Here is a 27,869-nt window from a genome sequence, read left to right as displayed (position 1 = left end):
AGTGGAGAGCAAGAACATCTATGTTGAGAGCCTGGAGATTGTCCGTGCCCACAGAGGTGGTCACTTGTGCACCTTCCAAGTTGAAGAAGCCATCTCTTGAGTGAATTGAGCAAAACAGTAAACTTATTAGTTAAGAGGATCATCAGCTTGGATCACTGATAAACAAGGAAGTGGGGTGGGTGATGGGTTGGGGGGCATGTGGAGATGTTTAGGTTTGGTGTTGGATAAATCATAGGCCATGAATTTAATAATGATAATTATTTAGTTTGGTTGCCATCAAAAGCCTAACAGTGACAACACTAATTTGTTGAGGTCAGAGACTGGGCACTGATGTTGAAAAATTCAGGAGTAGTGGAGCACAGTATTGATTTTACTCAAATGAAACATTAGTCCCTCAGTGGTTAAAGAGCCTGTTTGTTGATTCACAATGGAGCGGAGGTTTGAATAACTGTTGAAAGTGCCAAAGCCAAAGCAGGAGACAACCATTATTGATAGGGAGCCAGCTCATTATAAGGCCCAGTCATGTGCCCACCCGCACTACATTGTGCCAATTTAGAATTACCAGTGAACCTAACTTGTACATACTTGGTCGGGTAAGAGGAAAACTGAAGTACCTGGAAGAAAAGCTAACTAAACAGGAATAATGATCAAAGTTTACAGTGACAACATTTAGATTCAAGATACAAGTCAGGTTTATTGTCTGGTGTTACTTGCTTGTCTTTTTAGAAAAGTTGACAATCATAGAATGAAGACTCAAACTCACAATGAGGACTAAGATTTTGGTCAACATGTGGCTGCAACAGGAAGGCTGCATATTTCCTGCTAGTATTTGTGCTCTTGGCCGTTGGCGTGTCTTTACTGTTGGTGTAATTTTTAAAAAGTCCTTGCTTCTGCTTCCTGGCGAGATGTACGCTATTTGCACACAAGGATGGGTAGGGGGGTTGAATCTGACTGAATAATTACATAAGCTTTATAACTGGGGTCATCTTGGGTTTCATAGTTGAGTCCTCTCTGTATGAGTCGGTTTCTTCAGGGTGCATCAGGTAAGCACAAAGTCCAGGGGCCGTTGGCCTCAAGCACAGGCATACACTTCCTTCATATCTCAGGATTAAAGTCTGGGATTTCACCGATTCTTGTGTATTACTTGATGAGAATGCAGTGGTTTTCTGTTTTTTTGCTGTCCAGTTTGTGCCTGTCCACGATTCCAACGCAGACTGGCAACTGAAAGATTACCAGTTGGTTTATGGCTTGATTTTTTATTTGTGTGTACCGTTAGGAAGTCCTGCGGATTGTCTTTGTTCTTCAGCTGTACTCTTTTTGAGCAGTCTGTCTAAGTGCCTTATGCTTTAGATCTGCTACTTCAGTAATCCTAAAGTATTTATAAGTTTCTTCTAGGTCCAGTTATCTGATGCTAGTTTTAAATCAAGGTGGGCATCTTCAGTGGATGTTCACTTCCTTCTAACGTATGGAACAAGCTCATCAAGCCTAAACGTTATTTGGATGTCATTCAAAAAATCCATTGCAGCTATTCTTCTAGGAGCTGTGAATTTTCAAGTCACCCAAATTGAACAGTTCAGGGTTTGGTTGATTTCGAGTGCTTATGTTGAACCCATGTTGCAGTTACGGAGGAAGATGAACATTGGGTTTTAGTGTTATACACAACAACAGTGGAGACAACAAGCCTAACTGAAAAATTCCTCTTCTTATTGCATTTGGGATTGTGATCCAGCATGGTCATCATGAAGCTGCAGGGTTGTCTGGACAGAGTGTGGGGAGAATGAGATGAAACTTTGGAGAGCAGGGTAAATTTGATACTTGCAGGCTTCTTGGATTCTTAGATGTGCGATACGCTTACAAAATCATTTTTTGTTTATTTATATATAGTCAACCCATGGCACACTCAGATTTTAGGCCTTCCTGCAGAACTCTGTAATTACTTTATTTGGCAAGACTTGGTCTTTTGTGCTTTATGTGCTTCTTGCATTTCCCCTTCTACTCTGTTGCCATCACGTTATTTCGATCTCCGCGATTATAAATTCTATTGAGTTGATAACTTCTTGTTGCATGCCCAGTAGACAGTCAGTCACACTGTATGATGAAAATTGGATTCTTCCTGATATTCTGGCCACTAATATACACAAATTAAACCCAAGGCAATACAATTACTGTGGCAATAAGTCAGTAGACAAGAAAAACAAATTTCCACAATGAATACAGCAGTACAATGAAGAGTGCAGAGGGCAGCACAACTGCAGACTGTAACACCGATTATAAGCACAAAGCACTTGCTACATGTAGAGCAGCAAAAGGGCTTCTCGTAGGGCTAAATTCCCAACAATGGCTTGGATTGATTATTTTCAGGATAGGAGCAGACCTCACTTTTGAGTCTTTTTTTGTGATTTTTGCACTGCTTCTTTTGTTATTCTCTTAGATTTGCGGTCAAACTTGGCGTAGTACTTGCATTGTCCCTAATGGTGCTTCCTTGTGTGATTCACGCAGAGTGACGGCAATGGGTCTGGAATTATTTTGTAAAAGACCAGTTGTTCCCAGCACCAGTGGCACAATCTCAGTTTTAATTCACTTCTGGCACATCTCAGATTGCATTTCTTGCCACTTGGTTATTTCTGGTCTGTCCATTCCAATTACAGAGTGATTACTTGGGACTGAAACTGGCATCCGTTTGTCCGTTAGTTGGCATTGGCATGTCCCAAGTGACACACACTTCCTCAGTTTCTGTCATTCGGTCTGGAGTGTGGTCCCAATGCATCTGTGGTACTGGCAGTGTGTATTTTTCCATATTTTCCAACAATGCAATCTGACAATTGAATTGTATCACTGCCTGTGTAAGTCATTTGCCTCACAACTGGCATTCAGATGAATAACCGCTTCCTTCCCCGTTTGGCAGAATCAGCACCTTCTGTTTTACCATTCTTTTCTATTGTTGTCTTGAAAGACCTTGAGTGCAGACTGTTGTCCTGTGCAGCTATGATTAGTGTTCATCCCTTGGTCTTGACTCACTCGTTGCAAGCCATTCATGGGTTAGATCTTGATCTACATGTAGCTAGATCAGAGGTCCGCTTGTTTCTCACTGTATTTAATGTCTTCAATTGCTACTCCTCTTCTGCTGGTCAGTCCTTTTGAATTCTTGTTTTTGCTGTCATTCCAGCCTTGGACTCAATTTCTCAAAATGTTCTTGGTTTGCTAACTATCACGAAAGGTTGTGAACTTCACTCTGTGGTGGCCTCTGTGTGAATTCTTTTGTGGTTCTGAAGATGGCTCCTTCTCAAAAACTTTTTGCCACATTCATTACAGCAATATGGCTCCTCTTTGGTGTGAATTCTAAGGTGTAACTGCAGATTACTCTTCCGAAAGAATTGCTTGCCACATTCAGAACAACAAAACTGCTTTTCTCTCGGGGTTAATTTCTCAGTGTGAACTCTTGTGTGTCTCTGAAGAGTAGTCCTGTGAGAGAATTTTTTACCACACTGCAAACAGCAATAGGGCTTCTCTCCAGAATGAATCCTGCTGTGTCTTCGAAGAGTAGTACTGTCGCAGAAGTGTTTACCACATGCCAAACAGCAATATGGCTTCTCTCCTGTGTGAACTCTTTTATGGATCTGAAGACTGGTGCTTTGTGAGAATCCTTTGCCACATTCAGAACACCAGTATGGCTTCTCTCTAGTGTGAACGCTTTTGTGGCGCTGAAGGTGGCTCCTTTGTGAAAAACATTTTTCACATTCAGAACAGCTGTATAGCTTTTCAAGGGGTTGTCCAGTGTGGATCCTTGCATGTCTCTGAAGATTGGTCATTTGTGAGAATCGTTTACCACATTCATTACAACAATAGGGCTTCTCTCCAGTGTGAGTTCGGATGTGTCTCCCTAGAGCACTCTTGTCACAGAATTGTTTGCCACATTCAGAACAGCGGTGAGGTTTGTTTCCTATATGAAGTTTAAAAGGAAAAAGAAAAGTCAGTTTTCAATCCACAGTCCTATTTACATTAAATTCACAACATTAAATATATTCTGGTTAAAATTAAAAACACAATTTTAAAAGCATAAAGATGCTTAAGATGCTTGTGGATAGATATTAAATGTGTTCATTTTGCCTTCCATATTACAACTACTCACCACATGAGCACAATCCCTGGAATTAAGAAAGTGAAATAGTAAACTTAATACATCAAGTGCGAGAGACAAAACTGACCAAATTTTTGGTCACATTCTCTGTAGTACATTACAAAACTGAATAAGCACTTTAAATAATACTCTTAAAATATCAATAAAAATGTACGTCACTCTTATTTTCTTCAATTAATTGAGGTAAGAAGTGATATTTCATCTATAGAGTGCCATGCCAAACATCAAAATGTGCCTCGGCATTTCTTCAGAATTAGACTAAAGCCACTGAAATCTGAAATTAGACAGAGATTCAACATATAAAATCAAAATAGCCTCTTTTAATCACCAAAGTAATGCGGATGAATGAACAAAGAGATGCATTAATGCATAGGTCTACAGGCCCTGCAGTGGTCTAGAAGAGAAACTAGAAAATGAGAACACACACAGGATCAGCACAGTTATGTATTTCTGCTCTGAAACCAGGACTGGACCACTCTGCGACACACCAGTGACATTTATACTCTCCTTTACAATGCACTATCAGGATTTATTTATGCTAATTAAACTAACATTTGCTCTGTTTTACCGTGTATTTAAGCTTCTACTTTTTACAGGCATGTACTCAATAAAGAGCAGTACATAAAGGAAAAAGTTACTTAACTCTTCCAATTAATTAGTGCACTATTTCTGTGGGTTTTCATTGATCAAAGAGAGGCGGATGTCACCTTTTGGTCTCTTTTCCACAAAAATCAGCATTATGGATGCTCCAATCAGGTTTGTTTTTTAGGCCCAATATCAATCACCAATTCAATTTTATGTTAGTATAATTAGCCAATTCAGATTTTTTTCTTTCTATACTATATTATTATAAAGTGTGAGGGACTTACCAGGAACCTATATTGGGTTCATCTACTCCCGCACTTGATGATCACACACAAAGACGTATTCACATAGTGATCATCAAGTGGTGCCAAGTGCCAGTCACTCTGTAGCAATCCACAGAAGACACATCTTTACATGCAGACATACCGAGAGCCCATGCAGACAAAGTCTTGAGGGGTGCTAATTACCAGTCATTCCGCAATGGTCTGCAGAAGATTGTCTACATTTTGTTTTATAATTGTGTCTTTCATTTTTCTATTCTTTAATATGTAAAGTAGGGCTGTGCGATATGACCCAAATCTTATATCCCGATATTTCATTTCATATCCCGATATCACGATATAGTACATTTTCTTTGTATTCAGTGAATAGTTTATATAATCACCACTCCTTTTTTTTATTTAAATTAAAAAAATCAAAAATGAGAAGTACTCAACTTGTAATTATTTCTGTTCTTTTATTTAGAACATTTGAGCAAATGTTTGACTTAGAATGTAAACATAAAATGTTAATGTATCAAATATAAAACACTTTTCAAAAACAAATTACTAAAGGCCCAATATAAAATACTGCTATATAAAATGCCTGACAAACAAAATGTGAACTGTAGCAGCAATAACTCTCACAACATATATTAAATATAAAAGGATCAAAGCACTAACAACTAAACTATATAAGGCCAATAAACCCTTTAAACAAAATAAATACAAGTCTAACATTAACTGTCAAAACCAAATGTAAACATTGTACTTCAAACTGTAGCAGCAATAAGGCTTACGACAAAAATATATTAAATATATAATATTAAATATAATATTTTTAGGCTACATTCTAGTAAAATGTTAATTTGCACATCGTAGTGTGGCAAATCTCCGTTAATGAGTTACAGCTGATCGCCCCGTGCGTGGGACTGGGCGCGCTAGCGTGTTGATGCCGCCCAGCCCCAAGCACGGGCGCATCTGTAACTCGTTAATGGAGATTTGCCGTTAATGCAGTTGTGGCGTAAGCGTAATTTTAACAAGATTAAGCGCTGACAGCAAACGCTGCAGGGAAAATTATGCCTTAAGCAAATTGTTTTGGTAGCAATTAATCTTCCAAGCTTTTAACATGCTCATTTAAATAGTACCTTTACAACTGTAATATCCTACGTGGCCTGCCTCTCAGTTGTAAACTCTCTGCATGCTCGCTCACGTACTTTTTGCGGAGGTGGTAGAAGAGGTTTGTCGTGTTGGAGTCTGTGGTAGCGATCGATTTGCAGCATAATTTGCACAGTACCGTTTTCTGGTCCGTGTCAGACTTTTCAAATCCAAACCATCTCCATAATACAGAGGTAGCCCATCGTTTAGGAACAAGGTCCTTCTGTTTGGAGCTACCTGGTGTTGCCTCGTCTTCATCAGCCATGCTAGTGTGTCTGCATCCACGTGGTGGCCATCAAAACAATGAAAAAAATATTGCCGTAAACAGTTTATTTTGCGACACCACGAAACAAACGATAGCGTAATGTGCAGCGATAGACGTTTTCATATTGTCATCCGATATATATCGTTATATCGAACAGCCCTAATGTAAAGCACTTTGAGCTACTGTTTGTATGAAAATGTGCTATATAAATAAATGTTGTTGTTGTTGTTGTACATAGAGGCTCGCTACCACCAGGCTATAACAAACATGGAGGTGCCCTCACAACACACATAAAGCACAACTCTATTTGTCACATGCCACTCACTAACAAATCTGGGTCTTGCTTTTACCTCAGTTCTAATTAACAATAGAATCCCTGAAGTTTATGAAAAAACACGTAATCCCAGGCCACCTTAAATTCCCTTGCACCTCCTCATCCGTGTCTTTTGTTTTACAAATGTGTCGATCAGCACAAGCAGCAGGCAGCCTGCTATCACATACCCCACCGACACAGTTTTAGCTGAATACCAAGTTCTCCCAGCTCAAGTTTGTTTATCTGGGTGTGAGGTGCCTTGAATTGTATAAGGTAAATAATATATCGTTATTTGGAACACATACATTTCATGTGTGTTCCGTGTCTACAATGATCTATGTAAATGTAGGATGAAACGAATGCGAGAAATGCAAGAAACACATGAAATGAACACATAACTAGGACAGAAACTTTTTTCATGTTCTATTAATAATTGGCAAAATGCTGAGGTGAAGTGTATAATGTGTGAAGACTGAAGTCCAAATATCAAAACTTTCACAAAAGACACAGATATAACAAAACAAGTGAGATTTTTTTCAAGAATTTAACCAAAGTAAAAGAAATTGGGATAGGCTACGACACACACTCCCACATATATGTCTGCTTGGCTGGTGTAGAAGTAAGAACTACTATCTCCAAGTCGAGAGGTGGCGGGTTTGATTCCGGGTCTTTCATGCATTGGATTGTTTTAAGTAGTGAGCGGTTATTACTATTACTATTAGAAAATAAAAACATACATTTGATTTATTTGAGTCTGTAAGAGCCGGTGTAAATTTATGCCGTTTTGTTTCATCATTCACTTTCATTCTCTCAGTCACGTTCACACTCCCCCTGATCTGACACTGCTTTTTTCAAATAAAAATGTACTAGAACAATCATTAACTTCGATGAGGATGAGGGCTCTAAATGACAGAAGGAGAACAGAAGCCCTCCCTGCAAGAAACGTCCACTCACACACAAGAACAGCGCAGCTGCACCAGACGTAAAGGTGGAAGATGGCACCATTTGGATGCAGTAACAGGTTGGTCAGGCGTCATCCTGCCAGTCAGTCCGCCCCATATCTGTCCTTCAATGAAACAGCAGAGCTTACAAAGCTCGCCAAAGTATTGTGCAAAGTTCTGTTTGTGATTATGTTTTGTGATGGTCTTTATATAAAACATGTATTTGTTACTTATATAAAAGCCAGATCGAATGTTATTTGTCTATTTACCTATATTTATTTACAGGTCTTCCTACAATGTAAAGTCACAAGTAGACTGCAGAGCATCCTGTGTTTATATTATGTGTTCAACATTTCTTGCCTCACATTTCCTGTCATCCTATATTTACATAGATCATTGTAGACACGGGACACTCATCAAATGCATGTGTGTTCATATTCCAAATAACAATATATTATTTACCTTATACAATTCAAGGCACCTCACACCCAGATAAACAGACTTCAGCTGGGAGAACTTGGTGTATGACTAAAGCTGCATCAGTGGGGGAGATGGGATAGCAGGACGCTTGGTGTTTGTGCTGATCGACACATTTGCAAAACAAAACATGCTAATGAGGAGGTGTGAAGAAATTTAATGTGCCTTGGGATTATGAGTTTTTTCCATAGGCTTCAGGGATTCTAGTGTTAGTTACGTGTTCAGCATTTCTCGCCTTGCATTTCCTGTCATCCTACACTTACACAGACCGTTGCTGACACGGAACACAAATTAAATGCTTGTATTCCAAATAATATATTATTTACCCTCTACAAGTCCAGGCACCTCACACCGAGATAAACAGACTTGAGCTGGGAGAACTTCAGCTCTGTCGGGGTGTTGATCAGCATAAGCAGCCTGCTATCCCATCAACACATTCCTAAAACCAAGACACTGATGGACAGGTGAGAAGGAATTTAATGTGGCCCGGGATTATGACATTTTTTGTAGGCTTCAAGGATTCTAGTGTTAAGGAACAACCTTAATAGCCTTGTGACCTGTGAATAAGAAACCAGCAATCTAACCCACATTAGGCACCCTCGTACAATTTCAATTACTCTACATAAAAAGCAACATGACATTTATTATCATACTAGCAAAATACCCGTGCTTCGCAGCGGAGAAGTAGTGTGTTAAAGAAGTTCTGAAAAAGAAAAGGAAACATTTTAAAAATAACGTAACATGATTATCAATGTAATTGTTTTCATGACAAACGGCAGCGGGAGCGTGTCCATAAACTTAATTTAAACTTACGGTTTACAGAGTGCTTTGTTTCCGCAGTAGCTGCACTTATGAATAAGCTTGTATGAGTTTTCTTCAGCGCTCTTTGGGAGCTCTTCCTTCTTTTCTACGTACTGCGGTCAGTGTCAGTTGACGGGATTACGTGGGAGGCGTGATGATGTGACACGCAGCTCCGCCCCCCACGGCCATCGAGCTAAAGTCCATTACAGTATATGGAGAAAAATAGGTTCCAGTTATGACCATTACGTGTAGAATTTCGAAATGAAACCTGCCCAACTTTTGTAAGTAAGCTGTAAGGAATGAGCCTGCCATATTTCAGCCTTCTACCTACACGGGAAGTTGGAGAATTAGTGATGAGTCAGTGAGTGAGTGAGTGAGTGAGTCAGTCAGTGAGGGCTTTGCCTTTTATTAGTATAGATAACAATATCAAATAGAAGAAAATGTAACTTAAAATAAAATAGATAGCAAAGTCTCTATATAAACAGTCATAGAAAAGCTTACTGAAAAAAGCAGAATCAGGTGGGTCATTCACGGATTGTTCTATGTCCGGCACCTCCTCCTTGATGAATTTCTTTTATGGGTAGCCCAGTCAGCACTAGGGCTGTAGATTAACCGATTTCACATTGAAAATTACGATTTGACAGAACTTTCAAATCTTAAAAGTTGTGATTCTGTTTAGCCTGTACATTATAAAGTGTTTCAGCACTGTATGTTGAGCACATTCATTTCCCCGTTTTTTTTCTCCTTTCAAAATATGACTCCTGGAGAGTAAATGTATTGTACTGGGAATTCCTGCTAAATAACAATGAGCACAAGCAATACTTAAATAGGAACATTTAGTGGAACTTGTAGCTATAGGAGCAGCAAAAAAAAAACAAACAAAATACCGTAAGCTCGGACATGCTGTAGTTTCCAGACTGAACTACACTTTTTCAACTAACGAATGTATTATTGATTAATTGCACACAATCACAATGTATAAACTATTTTTTAAAATACTGATAAATTGATTAAACAAGCTTCTCCCCAACCACTTCCTACAGAGTTCAGCTGGACATGCACAGGGTGACTTCTCTAATTCCCTCTTTTCAGTTTGTTGCTCCACTTTCTTTAATGGAAAGGCTACTATTCCCACCCTCACTCTCTCCTCAAGTCTGACTCCTCCATTTACATATACAGGAAGCTCTGGCAGCAAAAAAAAAAAAAATGACACGTGTGCTTAATGGAGTATACAAAAGCTAAATTACCACATACCTTAGAAAATCAGATTCTGCAAAACTCAGTTTAAGATTGCCCCATTTACTGATTACTGATCAAATTGTTTAGAGCGAAGAAGAAAAAAAAAAAACCTGCAAATTTAGATCAGTGGCCGACTAAGAAGGATATTTTCCTGCTAACATTGCATTCAACGCCTTCTTCTTCAACTTGACAGCGTCCCTTACTGCTAAAGTTAGACATTTATGAAGTATGCCTATAGAGGTGAAGGGAAATGCTACCGACTGCACCACAAAGCATATTCCATGTGATTATTTTGCTTGAGTTTATGCAGCGTAAACCCCTTGAACAGTGTGTCCTCCAAAGACTCCTTGTGCTGCTGCCATGACTGGCACCAACAAATCGCTTTTCAGAGGTCCTCACAGCAGCCTCCACTATTGTGGTCTTCTACATGGTCTATTTAGACTTTACACCCCTGATGCTTGCATTGCTGCAGGAGAAAACCTTCAGAGCAGAGGCTCTCATGGTTTGGGTCAGCTATCCGAGTCAGCCATCTATCAAGCAACAATCAGTTGTCAGCTCAGCACCTCTCTTTACCCACTGGCCCAAGAGTTTCTCACTGGTGGTCACTACTCAACCACCTGAGTGTGTAGGGGGTGAGGCTTTATACTTTTGTGTTTAGTATTTTGTGTGTCCTACAGTATAAGTTTGAGCAAGAAACAAGTACTGCATTATTAAAATGGTAATCAATATTCATAATGTGAAACAAAAATTAACTGCTTGCAAGTTACTAAGGGTTAAAAGCTGACAAAGCTGTTTTGCTATAATGGCAGGTTATTCATACAGGCGTCTGTTATAAGACAGGGTGCAGTAAGCTGAGCGAGGACAAATTCTTTATTTAGAACGTTTCTGTTAGACACAGGAAAGATGACCGTTCCTTCTTTACAGCATCATCTGCAATGTCCACAAAACAGAAATTGCACCGAATAAGACAAAAGGCTTAGGTAAACACATTATGTTTATTGATAAGTAAGGGGGTTGGGGTGGGCTAAGGGTGGAAAATGAATATAAAAAAGCCAACCAAAAAGTGAAATTTGCTCTCCTGCCATGCAACGTGGAATCCATTTCTTCATCTGTGACTGAATAAAGTCTGATTGATTGAACTATTTCTGTCTTCCTCGGAGACCTCCTTCCGCAATAATAACGAATGAAGACAATCGCATCCAACATCACTTGTTAGCGGAGCCCAAATTCACTTTTGAAAAAGCCCCAAAAGTGGCACAAGCAATGGAAATGGACAACAAAGACGTGCAGGACTTGCAAGGGGCACTTAAAAGCAAGTATGGGAGCTTATGCAAAGTGCACAAATCAGTTGGCAGTGTACAAGTTGGTCTCAAAGTAGTCAACACGGAAAACATGTTACAGATGTGGAGGCGAACACAGGGCAACCGAATGTCAAACAAAAAAAAAAAAAAAATGGCACAAATGTGGCAGAAAGTACCATATTAATAAAAAGTGTGCAGGGCCCAATCACCAGTTGATACGGTTAAAACGTTTGGGAAAGAAAGGCAGAAGCAGAGAAAAATGGAGGAAAAAAAAAATTTAAAAGCACACCACATTGTTAAAACTGTTGAAATGGTCTCCAGTGATGCAGAGGATATGTTTACTACTTATAATCTAAAGGCGTCCAAAATTCCAAACTTGACAAAAATGAAGGAGAGGTCCCCCCACCCCCGTTATCTTTGAAGTGGACACTGGATGTAGTGTAACAATAACGACTTGGGCAGAGTATTCAAAATTAGGGGCTGGTGGAAAAGAGAAAACATTCATCTGAAGACTTGTACAGGAGAGAAGGTTAATGGGCTTGGTGTGACAAATGTGACTGTACAATATTACCAGTTTGTTTATACAAGATGAATGCATGTTTTAGGGGTCTCAAGTCATCATTCCAAACAAAGGCCATAAGGTGGTGCTAGCAAAGTTACAACCAGTGTCCTCTGGGTATACCGCAAATGAAGGCCCTGGCTAGAAGTTTTTATTTGTTGGCCAAACCTGGACAGGGAGATTGAAGCACTAGTTCAGTCATGTACCAAGTGTCTAGAATACTGGAATACTCCAGCTACAGCTCTTCTGCATCCCTAGGAATGGCCTAGCAAACCATGGCAGAGACTGCAGGTCGAGTCACTCCATGAACTAAGGAATGATACAACAATATAAAAGTGGAAATACAGTGAATTTTTTTATGTGCAATTTTGGCTAGTCCCACTCTACAATAATGTCTGTTTTGAAAAACAAGAACATTTATTTAAATACTAGCTGTGTAAAGCCGTGCTGTAAAAAGCCTGGGCTCCTACATGGATTCTGGCCCTTCAATCAGTCGCATCGGCTGTGCATTAGCAGGTAAGTGAGGTTCTCTTTCCTCGGCGGTTTTGTTTTGCCGACCTGGGGCCTCATGTATAAACGGTGCGTACGCACAGAAATGTTGCGTAAGAACTTTTCCACATTCAAATCACGATGTATAAAACCTACACTTGGCGTAAAGCCACGCACTTTTCCACTGTACCTCATGCCTTGTCGTACGCAAGTTCTCTGCTCGGTTTTGCAAACTGGCGGCACCCAGCGTCAAAGCAGTGCTACTGTTCCTGTGTGGTTACACCTTACTTTCCTGACGTGGCTTTATAAATACACCGAAACTAACCGCATATTGTTTATTAGTGTAATGCATCTGATTGTAATTAACTTGTAACAATATAATGGTAGAGGGAACAGCCATAGTATTCCAAATACCATAACTGCTTTAGCGTTGTTACTCTCTCTTCTTCTTCTTCTTCTTCTTCTTTCAGCTCCTCTTGTTAGGAGTTGCCACAGCGGATCATCTTTTTCCATATTTCTCTCACTGCACCACTCAGAGTATTTATATCACTGTATCTGAGTGTGAATCACAGCAGCAGCTGATCGGAAAGGGAATTATCGGTATACAGTTTCAAGGACACGCTGTCTCTGCCACTGCAAAACGTTTTAAAGCCTTTCATGTACGGACCTCACGGTTCAGAAACAGAAACGATATCATTTATAAGGTGAAATTCAGCAAAATATGTTTATTAAATTATACAGATAAAACTTTAACTTCATTTAAATAATCTATATTCTTCACTGGGAGTGTCGTTAAGGATAGAATAATTAAACATGTACTACGAAGATATTTCAATGTTCTTTAAACGTTTTGAAGAATCGGCGCTAAGCTTACAGATGGCTTAACGTCTGTTACAGAGCTGATTGTATGGCGATCGGTTACTTGGGGAAAGAAAAGCACTGACTGCAGTGACGGCTACGCCAATATATATTGAATATAAAACAGAAAGAGAAAATAACAACACAGCTAAAAACGCAGCGACAAATTTCGGCAAAAGATAAATGTTTGTGTCATGAGCACGAGGCGGCTATGCAGCCATCCACTGTGCATAAGGTACCTTACTGATGGGCGGGCGAAGGAGCCACCGATTCTTCCTCTGCCCAGTGCCACCACAAGCCTAGAGCTGCCCCTGTTACTGCTGCAATAAATTATTTCATCGAAGTGAAACACATGTTTAATAACATGCTTTAACTCCTATCATCATGAGAATGACATCACGTATACATCTCAGTATTTTAGTTATTCAGAGAGCTGTAATATCACGAATGTAATGGACTCTGTGTCCAGTTGGAGGAAGAGAGCCGGTTTAAGAAGCAAGTAGTGATTCACACACACAGAGCACATAGAAGATCAAATACAAAACAAAGCATTTAACGTGCTACTTTAATTACGATGTGATTTGAGAAACTGGTTAATTAAACGATTTTAAGATGAAGTTTATAATGTTCTACTTTAATGACAAAATAAACTACGTGATTAAAGTGGAAATGTCGAGATTGAAGTTGACATTTCGTGCTTTTTCCCCACCATGTGCCTTTTTTCTCTGTACCCTAATAAACTTTCATATGACACTCAGACAGTGGGCTACAACTCGGCTTTTCACGACAACTTTGATATGTGACTTCTTTTTTATTTCCGGCACTGTGCGATTTGTGAATGTGAGCTTTCAAGTTTCTCCAACACGCTATGTCACTCGATCAACTTCATTTTGTTGATTATACCACAGTTTATTTGAACAAATAGTATGTTTTTCCTTTGCCTCCACCTCGTATTCGCTGAAATTCTTATATTTTCCCCGTGCTTTTCCCATTGTCTTTTCGCAGAAGGTTGCGCTTAAGGCCAATTTATATTGATTTGCATATTCAAATAGGCGTAATTCTGGGAGGATTTGAGGCGTTACATAATGCGTGCACGAGCGTTAGTTTTTACGCTGATCAGGATTTATGTAGCGGAAGAACGTGGAAGTTGGAGTACGCACAGATTCCTGCATCTGGATTTTTCTGTGCGTAAACACATTTCGGCTTTCGTGCTTACATCATGTTATAGTGCGAGTTCTACGCATGGCGTTATACATGAGGCCCCTGATCACCTTGCATGTGCATTTGCGGCTAAAGGAGTTCCTCCCTCCTCTGAGTTTTCATTTTGCCAACGTGTTCACCTCCATTATCTATCAGCGGCTAAGCGAGTTTCTCTCTCCTCAGAGGTTTTGTTTAGCCGATATACTCGCCTCGCTTGTGTATTAGCAACTAAGCGAGTTTCTCTGTGGCAACAGAGTCGATTTTATTTGAGCTTCATGCTGTAGCCTCGCACTTCCGGGCCAGCCAGCCAGACAGACAGACATTTCTACGTGTACACGTTTAAATATAAGATGAGTGTGACATTATTGGCTCTTATGCTGTATGGGATATCTGACCTCTCCCCTGTAATTCCTGAGATACGCCCATATTGACTTGCATCTCCAGTGCCCCATAATATTCTCATTAATGCTCTGCTAATGTACCCGTCAAATGAAAATACAGAAAGTTGCATGCTGTGGGGGAGACTGGAGTACAGAGCAGAGATAACACTTTAATGCAGAATGTAAGGCATGTGTCTGGTTGTGCAGGAGCTTAGTTGTGTTTTAAAAAAAAAAAATCTCTGACAAGCCCAATTTTAAAAGCATTTTGTTAGAACGGTTTGTTTAAATGAAGATATCCAGAGTTATCTTGAAACTAGCTGTGTCAGCTGGCTTCGCCTAGGAAATTTTCAAAGTCATTTTCAGTTATAGTTGACTTAACACAGTTGGTTAACTGAAAGTATCACTAGTATTATGTAAATAACTAGGCACTTTTCAGTATACAATATTTCTTTGTTTTATATTTTTTACCAGGAGCAAATAATATTAATTCACTTGCACTAATACTGCTCAGCATAGTGCATACAGTCCTTGATGGTGTTGTTGTAAAAGAGACTGCAGCAGAACTCCATATTAAAGTTCATCACCAACAGCCATATTCGATAATGTTACAATGGTGATTTAAAGTGGATTTATGCAAAGCTACAAATCTACTAAAAGTCTCAACTCCTTATTACCTTCAAAGTCTACAATTAGTACTGTCTTGGTATACAGTGGGTTTGAATAATTGTATAACAACAAAAAAATGCAGTTACTAATTGAATTTACTAACTCTAAAGCACTGTCAACAACAACAACAAATTTCTATAGCAAATTTTCATACAAATGATGTGGCTCAAAGTGTTTTACAGGATGAAGAAAGAGAAAAAATACAATCTAAAAAATAAAATTAGGCAATTTTAATTAGCATAGAATAAAGGTAAGGTTCGGTGGCAAGGAGGACAGAAAAAAAAAAACCTCCAGGAAAAACAAAATCTGCAGGGGTTCTGAGGCCACAGGACCACCCAGCCCCCTCTATGCATATGCTGTCCTGTTCACTTATAACATTCTAAAAAACAACATCTCCATCAGCTATAGAAAAAAAAAAATAAAAAAAAAATTGGGTTACACTTGGGCTCAGAATTCTATACAATTGCGGTTAACCACAAGTCAGACTCAGTGTGGTGTTTAATGATTTGCTTTACATTTTGAAGCCCGCTTTCTGCTGCCATCTAGTGGATGAAATAACATTATGCTGCAAAATATGAAAATGTCTATGTGTTTGGCCACTCTAAGGTAACTCCTCAATATTCACAAGTGGGGTATAGCCTCCAAAAAAAGACATAATGGCAAATGAAGTCATAAAGGCAGTTTTAGAACTAACTAAAACAGAACCACAGCTTGAATCGAGCAACAGCTAAGATGATGTGAAGTGGTCATCAAATGTTAACAGGGAAAGTGAAACTGATGTATAATACAGCACTGCATGACTGAATCACCATGATGTGGCCAGTGAATTCAGTCACGAGATGCCTCAGCACATTGCAACTGTGACAAAAAGGCAAAGTAACTGTAATCAGGTGCAAGGACAAGCAGGCTGTTTGCTTCCGAAGAACTATTCACAACGTGGCAACTGTCAGGGTTTGTGTCGGGAAAATGTGGAAGTCGTTATTTTTATTTAATCAATTAATTATGCTAATATAACTGATGAACAGTGTACCCAAGGGACAGAAAGTGGTGATTGGAGCGGATTTTAATGGACATGTTGGTGAAGGGAACAGAGGAGATAAGGAGGTGATGGGTGTGTATGGTTTCAAGGAGAGGAATGAAGAAGGTCAGATAATAGTGTATTTTGTGAAAAGGATGGACATGGCTGTGGTGAATATGTATTTTAAGAAGAGGGAGGAACATAGGGTGACGTATAAGACTGGAGGAGGATGCACACAGGTAGATTACATCCTATGCAGAAGAGTCAATCTGAAGGAGATTGAAGACTGCAAAGTGGTGGCAGGGGAAAGTATAGTTAAGCAGCATAGGAAGGTGGCCTGTAGGATGATGTTGGAGATCAAGAAGAGGAAGAGAGTGAGGGCAGAGCCAAGGTTCAAATGGTGGAAGTTGAAAAAGGAAGACTGCAAGGTTGAGTTTAGGGAGGAGGTGAGACAGGCACTGGGTGGCAGTGAAGAGTTACCAGACAGCAACTACAGCAGATGTAGTAAGGGTGACAGCTTGTAGGGTGCTTGGCGTGACATTTGGAAAGAGGAAGGAGAACAAGGAAACCTGGTGGTGGAATGGGGAAGTACAGGAGAGTATACAGAGGAAGAGGATGGCAAAGAGGTGGGATAGTCATAGAGATACAGAAAGCAGACAAGAGAACAAGGAGATAAGGCGCAAGGTGAAGAGAGAGGTGGCGAAGGCTAAATAAAAAGGCAATGTGGTGAGTTGTATGAGAGGATGGACACTAAGTAGGGAGAAAAGGACCTGTACTGATTGGCTAGAGAGAGGGACCGAGCTGGGAAAGATGTGCAGCAGGTTAGGGTGATTAAGGATAAAGATGGAGAGTGTGTTGAGCAGATGGAAAGAGTACTTTGAGAGGCTGATGAATGAAGAGAACGAGAGAGAGAGAAGAGGTTGGATGATGTGGAGATAGTGAATCAGGAAGTGCAATGGATTAGCAAGGAGGAAGTAAAGACAGCTATGATGAGGATGAAGAATGGAAAAGCTATTGGTCCAAATTACATACCTGGGGAAGCATGGAGGTGTTTTGGAGAGACAGCAGTGGAGTTTTTAATCCGATAGTTTATTGGAATCTTGGAAAGTGGGAGGATGCCTGAGGAGTTTAGAAGAAGTGTACTGGTGCCGATATTTAAGAATAAGCGGGATGTGCAGCAGGACTGTAGTAACTGCAGGGGGATAAAATTGATGAGCCACAGCATGAAGTTATGGGAAAGAGTAGTGAAAGGTAGGTTAAGAAGTGAGGTGATGATTAGTGAGCAGCAGTATGGTTTCATGCCAAGAAAGAGTACCACAGATGTGATGTTTGCTCTGAGGGTGTTGATGGAGAAGTTTAGAGAAGGCCAGAAGGAGTTGCATTGCGTCTTTGTGGACCTGGAGAAAGCATATGACAGGGTGCCTTGAGAGGAGCTGTGGTATTGTATGAGGAAGTCGGGAGTGCCAAAGAAGTATGTAAGAGTTGTACAGGATATGTACAAGGGAAGTGAGACAGTGGCGAGGTCTGCAGTAGGAGTGACAGATGCATTCAAGGTGGAGGTGGGATTACATCAGGGATTGGCTCTGAGCCCTTTCTAATTTGCAGTGGTGATGGACAGCTTGACAGACAAGATTAGACAGGAGTCCCCGTGAACTATGACGTTTGCTGATGACATTGTGATCTGTTGCGATAGTAGGGAGCAGGTTGAGGAGACCCTGGAGAGGTGGAGATATGCTCTAGAGAGTGTAGGAATGAAGGTCAGTAGGACCACCAAGACAGAATACATGACAGGGAGGTCAATGGAATGGTGAGGATGCAGGGAGTAGAGTTGGCGAAGGTGGATGATTTTAAATACTTGGGATCAACAGTACAGAGTAACAGGGATCGTGGAAGAGAGGTGAAAAGAGAGTGCTGGCAGGGTGGAATGGGTGGAAGAGAGTGTCGGGAGTGATTTGTGACAGTCAGGTATCAGCAAGAGTGAAAGGGAAGGTCTACAGGACGGTAATGAGACCAGCTATGTTATATGGGTTGGAGATGGTGGCACTGACCAGAAAGCAGGAGACAGAGCTGGAGGTGGCAAAGTTAAAGATGCTAAGATTTGCATTGGGTGTGACGAGGATGGACAGGATTAGAAATGAGGACATTAGAGGGTCGGCTCAGGATGGACAGTTGGGACTCAAAGTCAGAGAGGCGAGATTGTGTTGGTTTGGACATGTGCAGAGGAGAGATGCTGGGTAAATTGGGAGAAGGATTCTAAGAACAGAGCTGCCAGGGAAGAGGAAAAGAGGAAGGCCTAAGCAAAGGTTTATGGATGTGGTGAGAAAGGACATGCAGGTGAAGCGTGTTAAAGAACAAGATGCAGAGGACAGAAAAATATGGAAGATGATGATCTGCTGTGGCGACCCCTAATGGGAGCAGCCGAAAGAAGAACAAGAAGAATTATGCTAATATAAATATTACAATCACAAACATAATAAATGTAGGGCTTTATGATTTCCGCAAAGGAGAAAACACGGGCGGAATCATGGAATTAACGCATAAAAACAGATTTTAGATTTAAAAATGGAAATGTGCAGAATTTAGAGGATGATGGTGTGACTGTTACAAAACTTCCCAATAAATTAAACGACTGAATAATCTGTAGTTCTATCATTCAAAAGCTATTTTCTAGTTGGTGGTTTTTCAAGTGAATGCAATTCTTTGTAGAAATCCAGTCATGCCTCTGTTTGTGCGTGTGTTTCCTGAATGTTTTCTCGTTAAAGGCACACGAATTAGCTAGCTTCACGAGACAGAAATGTCGAAGCGAGCGGTATCAGATACCCTAACTACATATAAAATAAAATAAAAAAAGAGCTTAACTGCAAAATTGAGGGCACTACAATATCCCGACGACTTTGACGAATCTGGACAACTACTGTTCTGCAAGTTTTGCCAGCATACCATACATTGGACATGAAGATACTTTGCCGAGTCAGACATTTTGCTCGAAAAAATGACAAAGACACGTCCCTTTTTTTATTAAGCAGAGAGCTGCCACAAAACGAGAACAGTCTTCATCAAACTCGACTTTGAACAACATATGGACACCATTCTTTGAAAGATTTGCGGCAAAAACACTTTATGTTGTAGTTGATGAAACCACAGATAGCCAAGACCACATAGTTCTCATCATGGTGAAAACATATGGCTGTATGGTAATTCTTTTATGTAGGCAGTTCTAATTGTACATGAAATTATATTTAACTGGTATTAACAGTCTTTCCTGTACAAAAATATTATTAGTGAACGGCACTGGTTGTCAACGAGTTCCCTTTTAAAAATTAACAATGATGTTTCTGGATTTAATAAATGTTTTGCCTCACAGTGATGAGGAACGCAAGGTCCACATTTGACTCTTCTGTAATAAACTTGGCCCCTACAAACCTGGGTAGAAGAGCAAGCGTCTCCTCAGATGCAACGAGCCCTTACAAGCAGGCCTCTCCTTTTTTTCTGTTTAATTCCCAGAATTAGTGCCTTGTAGATTAATCAATTAATTACAAGGCAAAAGCAAACTATTTTAAGATATGCAGTAGATGAAGCTACAGATGTAATGATGCACATTTTCAATCTGTGAACATTTTAGGTTTAAGAATCATTAGAAATACTTTACATAATTGCTGGTACTGAAGAGCAGCACTTTTTGGCAGATGTTCTCTTTATGGAGAGCTGCAACTTTTCCACCTTTTTGCAGGCAGCACTTCAGTTCCTTCACAACAACCAGCTGAATCTTAATGACATTTTAGCAGCATGCAGCATCATGGAGGATCTGGATTCCTAATGGAGGTTAAGTTGTGCTAGTGTGCCGTTTCATTAAAAGGAATGTAAAGTGCCATTTCATTGTTTGTTTTGTTGTAGCTTACAGTAAAAAAAAAAAAAAATCAAATCAGAATTAAGGAAAAAAATAAAACTGAAATCCGAAAAAAAAAAAAAAAAACGGAATTTGTGCAAGAAATAAAACTGATTTAATAGGGCCCTATGGATTAATCTGACAAACCAGATTTTAAAAACATTTTGTTAAAATAAACCGCTTTAAAAAGTTTATTTAAATGAAAATATCCTACATTACCCTGGAATTCACAATACGGGAATAATACTGTAATCTTTGAATTTTTACTTTTAGCACTGATTTTAAAGTAGTATTTTTCAATTACTGGAGAGAGAAAAGGTCAGAAGATAAGTTTAAAACATGTGTGTGGATGTCCATGATTATATTTCAGCAGAAATCTCCCATGAGATTATAAAACTGAGCACTTCCTCTTACACCGGGTATATCCCCATGTCTATCAGAAACTCAATTTAAGCCCTGCATTGTATTTTAATATTTATAAATGCCAAAGCTAGCTTACTTGAATAAAGGGTGTGTAAATTGCCAATTATATTTATCACCATTTTAAAGAAGCCATTTCCATTAGTGTTTTCAGCCATGGGGGAAAAAGACGGTACATCCTCCATCAGTTGAGCGATTTATTAATCAGGGTCTCTATTACAATTGTGTTGCCATCATTAACTTCAATAAACAGAGAAATCTAACCTCTTGTGACAAATCCAATTAAAGAATACTTCAATATTTTGCATTTCTTTTTCCAAAAAAGCTAATTTTCAGAAACGATGTAGGAAACTGAAGGCCTCTGACAGGAACGACAAAAAAAAAAAAAAAGTCCAGTTGTTTATGCATTATAAGTTTTAGGCCCATTATGCTGGTTGTGCTATTATGACAATCAGACCACATTATTGGGAAGAATTAATGCAGAAATCTGGAGAATTCCAATGGGTTCACAAACTTATTTTTACAGCCGTACTCTTAGTCTTGACTGACGATAGGCTTAAAGTTTTTAACACAAATATAGAGAAAAGCCAAGCAAAATGACACCTTTTATTGATTACAATATGCAAGCTTTCAAGGCAACTCAGGCCCCTTCTTCAGGCGAGATGTAATACAGAAACTGAAGTTTCCTGTGTTTATAGCCACACACTAGGACAAGAAACAACAATGGTAAATCTTTAAATGAAAACTCTTAAATGTAAAAAATTAATAGGTTCATTCAGGCTGGCTTGAACAGAAACAAGAGTTTTATAGCCAGATATGAAGACTGTTTGCATTTCTCAGACTGACACAGACCACCTGTCTACAGATGTGCATTGTTTTGAAAAACTCATCACAAACTTCAAAGGACTTTGTTGGACAGTTATCTTATCCAAAGATCTTGACCATACATTGTTCTTCTTTCTTGTTAAATTAATCTTAGCCTGAATGAACCTATTAATTTTTTTACATTTAAGGTTTTTCATTTAAAGATTCACCAATGTTGTTTCTTGTCTTAGTGTGTGTATATAAACACAGGAAACTTCAGTTTCTGTATTACATCTTGCCTGAAGAAGGGGCCTGAGTTGCCTCGAAAGCTTGCATATTGTAATCTTTTTAGTTAGCCAATAAAAGGGGTCATTTTGCTTGGCTTTTCTCTACATTCATAATGGCTAACACGGTACAACAACCTAATACTAACACAAATATGTAATTCTAACACAAAAAACAACAAGCTGCTAAATCCTGAAATATTAACATATGCAAAACTTTCAAACCACATTAAACAACAACAACATTTATTTATATAGCACATTTTCATACAAACAGTAGCTCAAAGTGCTTTACATATTAAAGAATAGAAAAATGAAAGACAATTATAAAACAAAATAAATCAACATTAACATCGAATAAGAGTACGGTTCAATGACCAGGGAGGACAGAAAAAACAAAAAAACTCCAGACGGCTGGAGAAAAAATAAAATGTAAACATACAGTGTTGGCAAAATTCTTATAATATTTGATCTTTTTGAGAAGTTTGTTGTAATTTTCTGTCTGAATCAAATGATGTTGCTAGTATTTTCACTATTATCACTCAGATTGTGTTGCAAATGGATATTAATATGATTAAGAATTGTTTTTGTATGGTTTTGTCTGAAAATAGTATTTTTTCGTGGGGTGACACAAAGGCATTAAAATTTGGCCTATTTCTGTCTTTTGAAGACAATTTTACAACATGACATTTTCGCGATTTCTGCACACCTTTTAAAAAGGTTTGAGCTTATATATAAAAAAGCCTGCACAGGCAAACAAATTCTAACAAACAAATTTAATTTTTGCGGAAGTTTGATGCGAATCTTCTCTGGAACTTGTACGAAAGCGAGAATGGGTAAAAAAAAAGCGATATCAGCCCACAAAAAAAAGGCCAGGTTAGAGTTTTGCTGGAAGAAACGACTATGACCCAGGTGGAAATTGCTAAGAAACTTGGTGTTTCTCAAGCATTTGTCAGTATTTGTCGAAAGAAGTTGAAAGGCAACCAAGGATTCTCTCCAAAACGTGAAGGTTCGTGCGGCAGGAAACGCCTATCAACATCCAGGGATGACCGGAGGCTGGTCAACATCTGTCTCCATCACAGGAAAGCCTCCTCAAAGCAACTGAAACAGATGTGGCAGGAGCATGGAGTTGCAGCCAGTTCAAGGACAGTGCGTCGCCAGCTTTTTACAGCCAGTTTGAAGGCATGTCGGCCCTTGAAAAAACCTCTTCTTACGACGACAATGAGGAGGAAGAGGTTGGACTGGGCGAAACAGTATTCTGACTGGACTTCACAAGACTGGTCAAAAGTAAGAATTGCTTCAGAACACATCTGGAATATTTTCAATAATTTTGTGACAATTATCTAAAATCTAATTAACTAAATAAATAAATAAATAAATAAATAACTGAACACACATTGTATTTTTTTTTAAACAGGTTGTTTTTTCGGATGAGAGTTCGATGCATGTCCTCGAGGACCGTGCTCAATTTGTGCGCCGACGTCCTGGTGAGGAATTCCGCCCAGATTGTGTTAAACAGACAGTTAAGCACCCACTTTCTGTGATGGTTTGTGGTGCCATCAGTGTTCATGGCGTGAGTAGTCTGCACATCGTGGAAGGAACGATGCGCCAGGATCAATACATCCAAGTCCTGGAAACACGGCTCCTTCCTCAGTTAAGGGACTGGACTCAAGGATCTCCTCAGGATGTCATTTTCCAGCAAGATAATGCCCCTTGCCACACATCCAAAAAGGTTAAGTACCACCTGGCAGAAAAACAACTCCAATTGCTCGACTGGCCTGGAAACACTGCGGACATGAATCCCATAGAGAATGTGTGGAAGATGCTGAAAGATAAGATGCATGAATGCAGGATCACAACCAAGCAACATCTTATTGAACGCCTTCTACATGTATGGTTTCATGACAAGGACATTAAAAAGTGTGCAGAGGACATGACTGCAGGCATGCCTAACAGAATACAGGCAGTGATTAAAGCACATGGAGGCTGGACAAAATACTGACATTTTGGATGACATTTAGGGTGTCAAGGAATCAAAACCTTCATTTCCCATAAAACTTTCTAAATATATGTTGAAAACCTATTTGGTTTGTGTTTTACATAAGTAACTACAAATACGAAGAATTGCATGTCATTTATAATGCACCATATTGGCAATTTTTTGCTTTGAATCAACAAAAACTGCAGAAAACCAAAATATTATAATAATTTGGCCAACACTGTATCAGCTTCACCACATTCCCAAGTTTTTCATAAAAAGCTCAAAGTCGCCTTTTCACGCCCAAATCTCTCAACCCTAAAACTTACACTTATTTGATTTTATACTTACTTTTTCCTGACTTGTTTGCAGGTGGTGACTGATCTTCCTGAATTCTACAAGATGAATTGTTTTCAGTCCTCTTTGTTTCAGACTGCAATGATTCTAACCTCACGTTCATAGACTCTGGAGATGCACAGTGTCTGCTTTGAAAAGAGACTAACCCGGTCAACACTCCACCTTGACACCCATCATGAAGGTTTTCTTCTTTGATGCTCTCCATACTTTCATGTTTGGGTGTCTCAATGCTGATCGAGTTCTCTTCAGCCTCGTCTTTAATGCCCACAGACCCCAGTTCACGGTCCTCATCATTATTGCAGAGGTGCTCCGGTTCAAGGCCAGACTCCCACTCACAGTCCTCCTCCTTAATACTCACAGTTATTATCTCCATGATATTCAAGTCAATCTCACATGTCTCCTCTTTCACATCCATCTGGATGTTACAGTAAGTGGTTGCTATTTTGCTTTCTCTCACTGTGGACAGATGAGAACGTCATTCAATTAAAACCACACCATTTAGTCTTCATTTTACTACACCCTCTCCATTAAAGTTTACATCAAGTCAGACAGTTCACAGCGTGTTGACCATAACTCGTCATTATGTGTATTAAATTATCAGATGCAAATAAAACTTGGGAGTGGAGTGGAGTGAAGTGAAGTTGCAGTGGGCCAGAAGAAGACCATCTTGCATAGGTGTGGGTTAGCAGTATTCACTATTTGCATTAAACACACAGTGATGTTGGGATCCCAGAATTGCGTCATGAATGATGTTAAGAAATGTTTATGCAAGAAGGGTCATAAGATTGTGTTAAGAAATAGATACAAGTCAAGAAGGGGGAAATAAATGAGAACTTTGTTAGAACGCATGGCCTACAACAGAAGACAAGCAAGTGAAATAGTGGCCTGGCAAGCTGGGGCTGATATATGTAATTACTTAACATTCTCCCCACTAACTCAAAGAAAACTGAAGCAAACAATCTCAGTGAACATGTGTAATAAAACACCCATTAAACCAGCACCATTGTGTATTATACTTAATTAACGTTTTTCCAACCCAGTTCTTTTCTAATATGAATTGGTGGCGTCCATAGCTACAAAAAGCAATTTGAGTTCATAACTTAAAAGGGTAATAAATGGTCATGTATAACAGAGGCATTAAGGCATAAGCAGAAGGTTTACAAACAAAACTACCTGGAAAAAATGTTTTGTGATGGAGTACTTCTCTTCGTGGTGCGAGTCTTAATTAAATTTCCAGAATTTACTTTAAATCTCTGCAACTGAAATGAAGCTCAGTTGTCAACAACTCTGTTTCATGTTGTCTAATTTTATCATGTGGAAGTAAATGCTGCACATAAACCCATAACTAATTTTAACATAGTAATAAACCTCTATTAAATCCTACCTCCTAGTTTTGTGACCTTGCTTTTTGGTGGAGGCCATTTGTGTGTCACTGCCATTCTTTGAAACCTCCGATATAATAAAATTTGCTCTCATTGACCAGTTGGTAGTGGAGAAACCCTAAGAGGCGAGGCCAGACAAAGAACATCTCATTAAATGGCCCTCATGAAAATTCCAATTAAATCAAAAAGAACCTTGACAAGAGGAGGAATGCCAAGCTTGGCAGTGGTGTTCACCTCAGGATGTCTGGTAGCACATGGTGGTGGACCAATACAGACTCATCGTGCTAGGCATTATAAAACTACATGCAATAGCCACCATATGGGACTTAGCCTCCAACTCACTACCATGGTCCACTAGCAGGGCAGTCTTAGCAGCATCAAAGACCCCCGGGCAAAGTAATGCACTGGGGCCCCTGTTTTGACAGCAAAACAGAAACATACGTAGGCCCGCAGCCAGTGCCCATATGTTATGACGGCCCTGTGGACCAGTACAAAACAAACACAAGCAGAAATCACTGGGATATAGTAAGAAAACTACACAAGGCAGGAACCAACTATGAGCCATCACGGGGTAAAATCACACAGGTGCGTTTGTGACCAACCATGTTAGGTTTGCCAGTTCACTAGACCTGCACGGTCCAGATTTAATCAAGCAATTTCCACAACGTGAGGTATATACTGTACATACATGCCGATGAACCCAAATATTTGCCATTTAACATCCAGTTTATAGTTCTATAGGCTTGCTACCAGTGCGACATTACACTTTTCTCTCACTCTGTACATTTGTATCTGTTTTCATCTCGTCTCCTCTCCGACTCACGATTACGGAGTCCAGTTTGCTCAATCTGTTTCTCTCTTTTAACAATCGCAAGCGCAAAGCCTGGCTGATTTCCTCACTGCTCTATCAAACCGACCGGTCACCAACTCCGCAGTCATCTTTAAACTGGTCACGGCGGACTGAACGGAAGAAGGCAGAAATCAAAGTGCGGTGTGCGTGTGTGGAGTCGCCGCCGTTGCCGCCTCGCCTTTGGCGATTTGAGAAGGGCACGACCGGAGGAATACAGGGAAGGAAAGGAAAAGAATGAATAGGAAGAAACTACGATATGTGTGAACAACGTGAAGCAGAAATGGGACTCGATAGCAGAAAGTGAACTGCTGACAAAGACACCACTGAATAGCAAAGATATGCGGGGCACAGGGGAATTCACTCAAACTAAGTTCGGAGGTGGAGTGATGGACACGATCGCGCTGGCCGCCTCTGCCTGAAGCCTCGTGTGGGATCTCTAAATGGAGCGAAGGAAAATCACACACATCCATAAAGTAGCGTCCCAGGGCACTTACACTCTACCTGTGTCCTCACGCGAGTCTTTCTGATTTCGCTCGCACAGCAGCTTCCCTTCCGAACGATCCACAACTGCCTGCTTGTCTGTTTTGCGTCGCTCTTTATAGCGTCACGGAGCACGTCTCTGGATCTTTAACTCTCTGTGGTGCATTACTGCCATCTTCTGTACTGGAGAAGTTACTATCTTTATCATTTCATATAACCATGACCGTTAAAAAATAATTTTATCGTATATATCTTCTCTTTTATCCATACTTCCTAATATATTTTTAAACGTAAGGATACCTAAAACATTAACCGAGGTTTCAACTCATTTCTCTCTATTTCCTATTATTTTACGCTGCAGTAAGACATGTGCTACGGATTAATGTTGTTAAACATTCTTTACAAGCTCCCACCTGGTATTTCCTCAAGTAAATTTAGATTACCATTTAATCCACGGTGACCTATTATTAATTTGTTTATAACAATGACATCCATTATATGCGTCTCTGTTAAGATGTTTTCATAAACTGAATTCTGAATTTGGAATAGCTGTATTTCTCAGTTCTGACCTTTCTTGCCATAATTTCTCATTTCCTTTTAACAGGATTTTATCTCAGTGACACTAAGTCAGATATCTATATCTGTTTTACTTGAAACTCTCCTACTGTAGAGAGTGTAAAGACAGGGAATGTCGTGATACCCACTGCTTTCAGGGTACGTGCACGTGCGTTCGCTCGCTCTCGAGCAGTCCAGATTGTTGCTATGCCGTGTGACGTCATTATA

The 27,869-nt window shown here is 39.6% G+C and overlaps 1 protein-coding gene across 1 annotated transcript; it reads right to left on the bottom strand.

The window, feature by feature from the left end:
• Nucleotides 1-668: 668 nt before the first annotated feature.
• Nucleotides 669-27,189, bottom strand: LOC120533316 (zinc finger protein 239-like). Its single transcript, XM_039760151.1, has 3 exons — nucleotides 27,108-27,189; nucleotides 24,369-24,830; nucleotides 669-3,940 (listed from the first exon to the last, which is right to left on the bottom strand). Exons 2-3 carry the CDS (start codon nucleotides 24,787-24,789, stop codon nucleotides 3,228-3,230), a joined length of 1,134 nt encoding a protein of 377 aa, XP_039616085.1. The 5' UTR covers nucleotides 24,790-24,830; nucleotides 27,108-27,189; the 3' UTR covers nucleotides 669-3,227.
• Between the last annotated feature and the right edge of the window lie 680 nt (nucleotides 27,190-27,869).

This window comes from Polypterus senegalus, chromosome 8, assembly GCF_016835505.1.
Source record: "Polypterus senegalus isolate Bchr_013 chromosome 8, ASM1683550v1, whole genome shotgun sequence".
Lineage (NCBI taxonomy): Eukaryota > Metazoa > Chordata > Cladistia > Polypteriformes > Polypteridae > Polypterus > Polypterus senegalus.
This window is presented reverse-complemented; position numbering and strand designations above follow the sequence as displayed.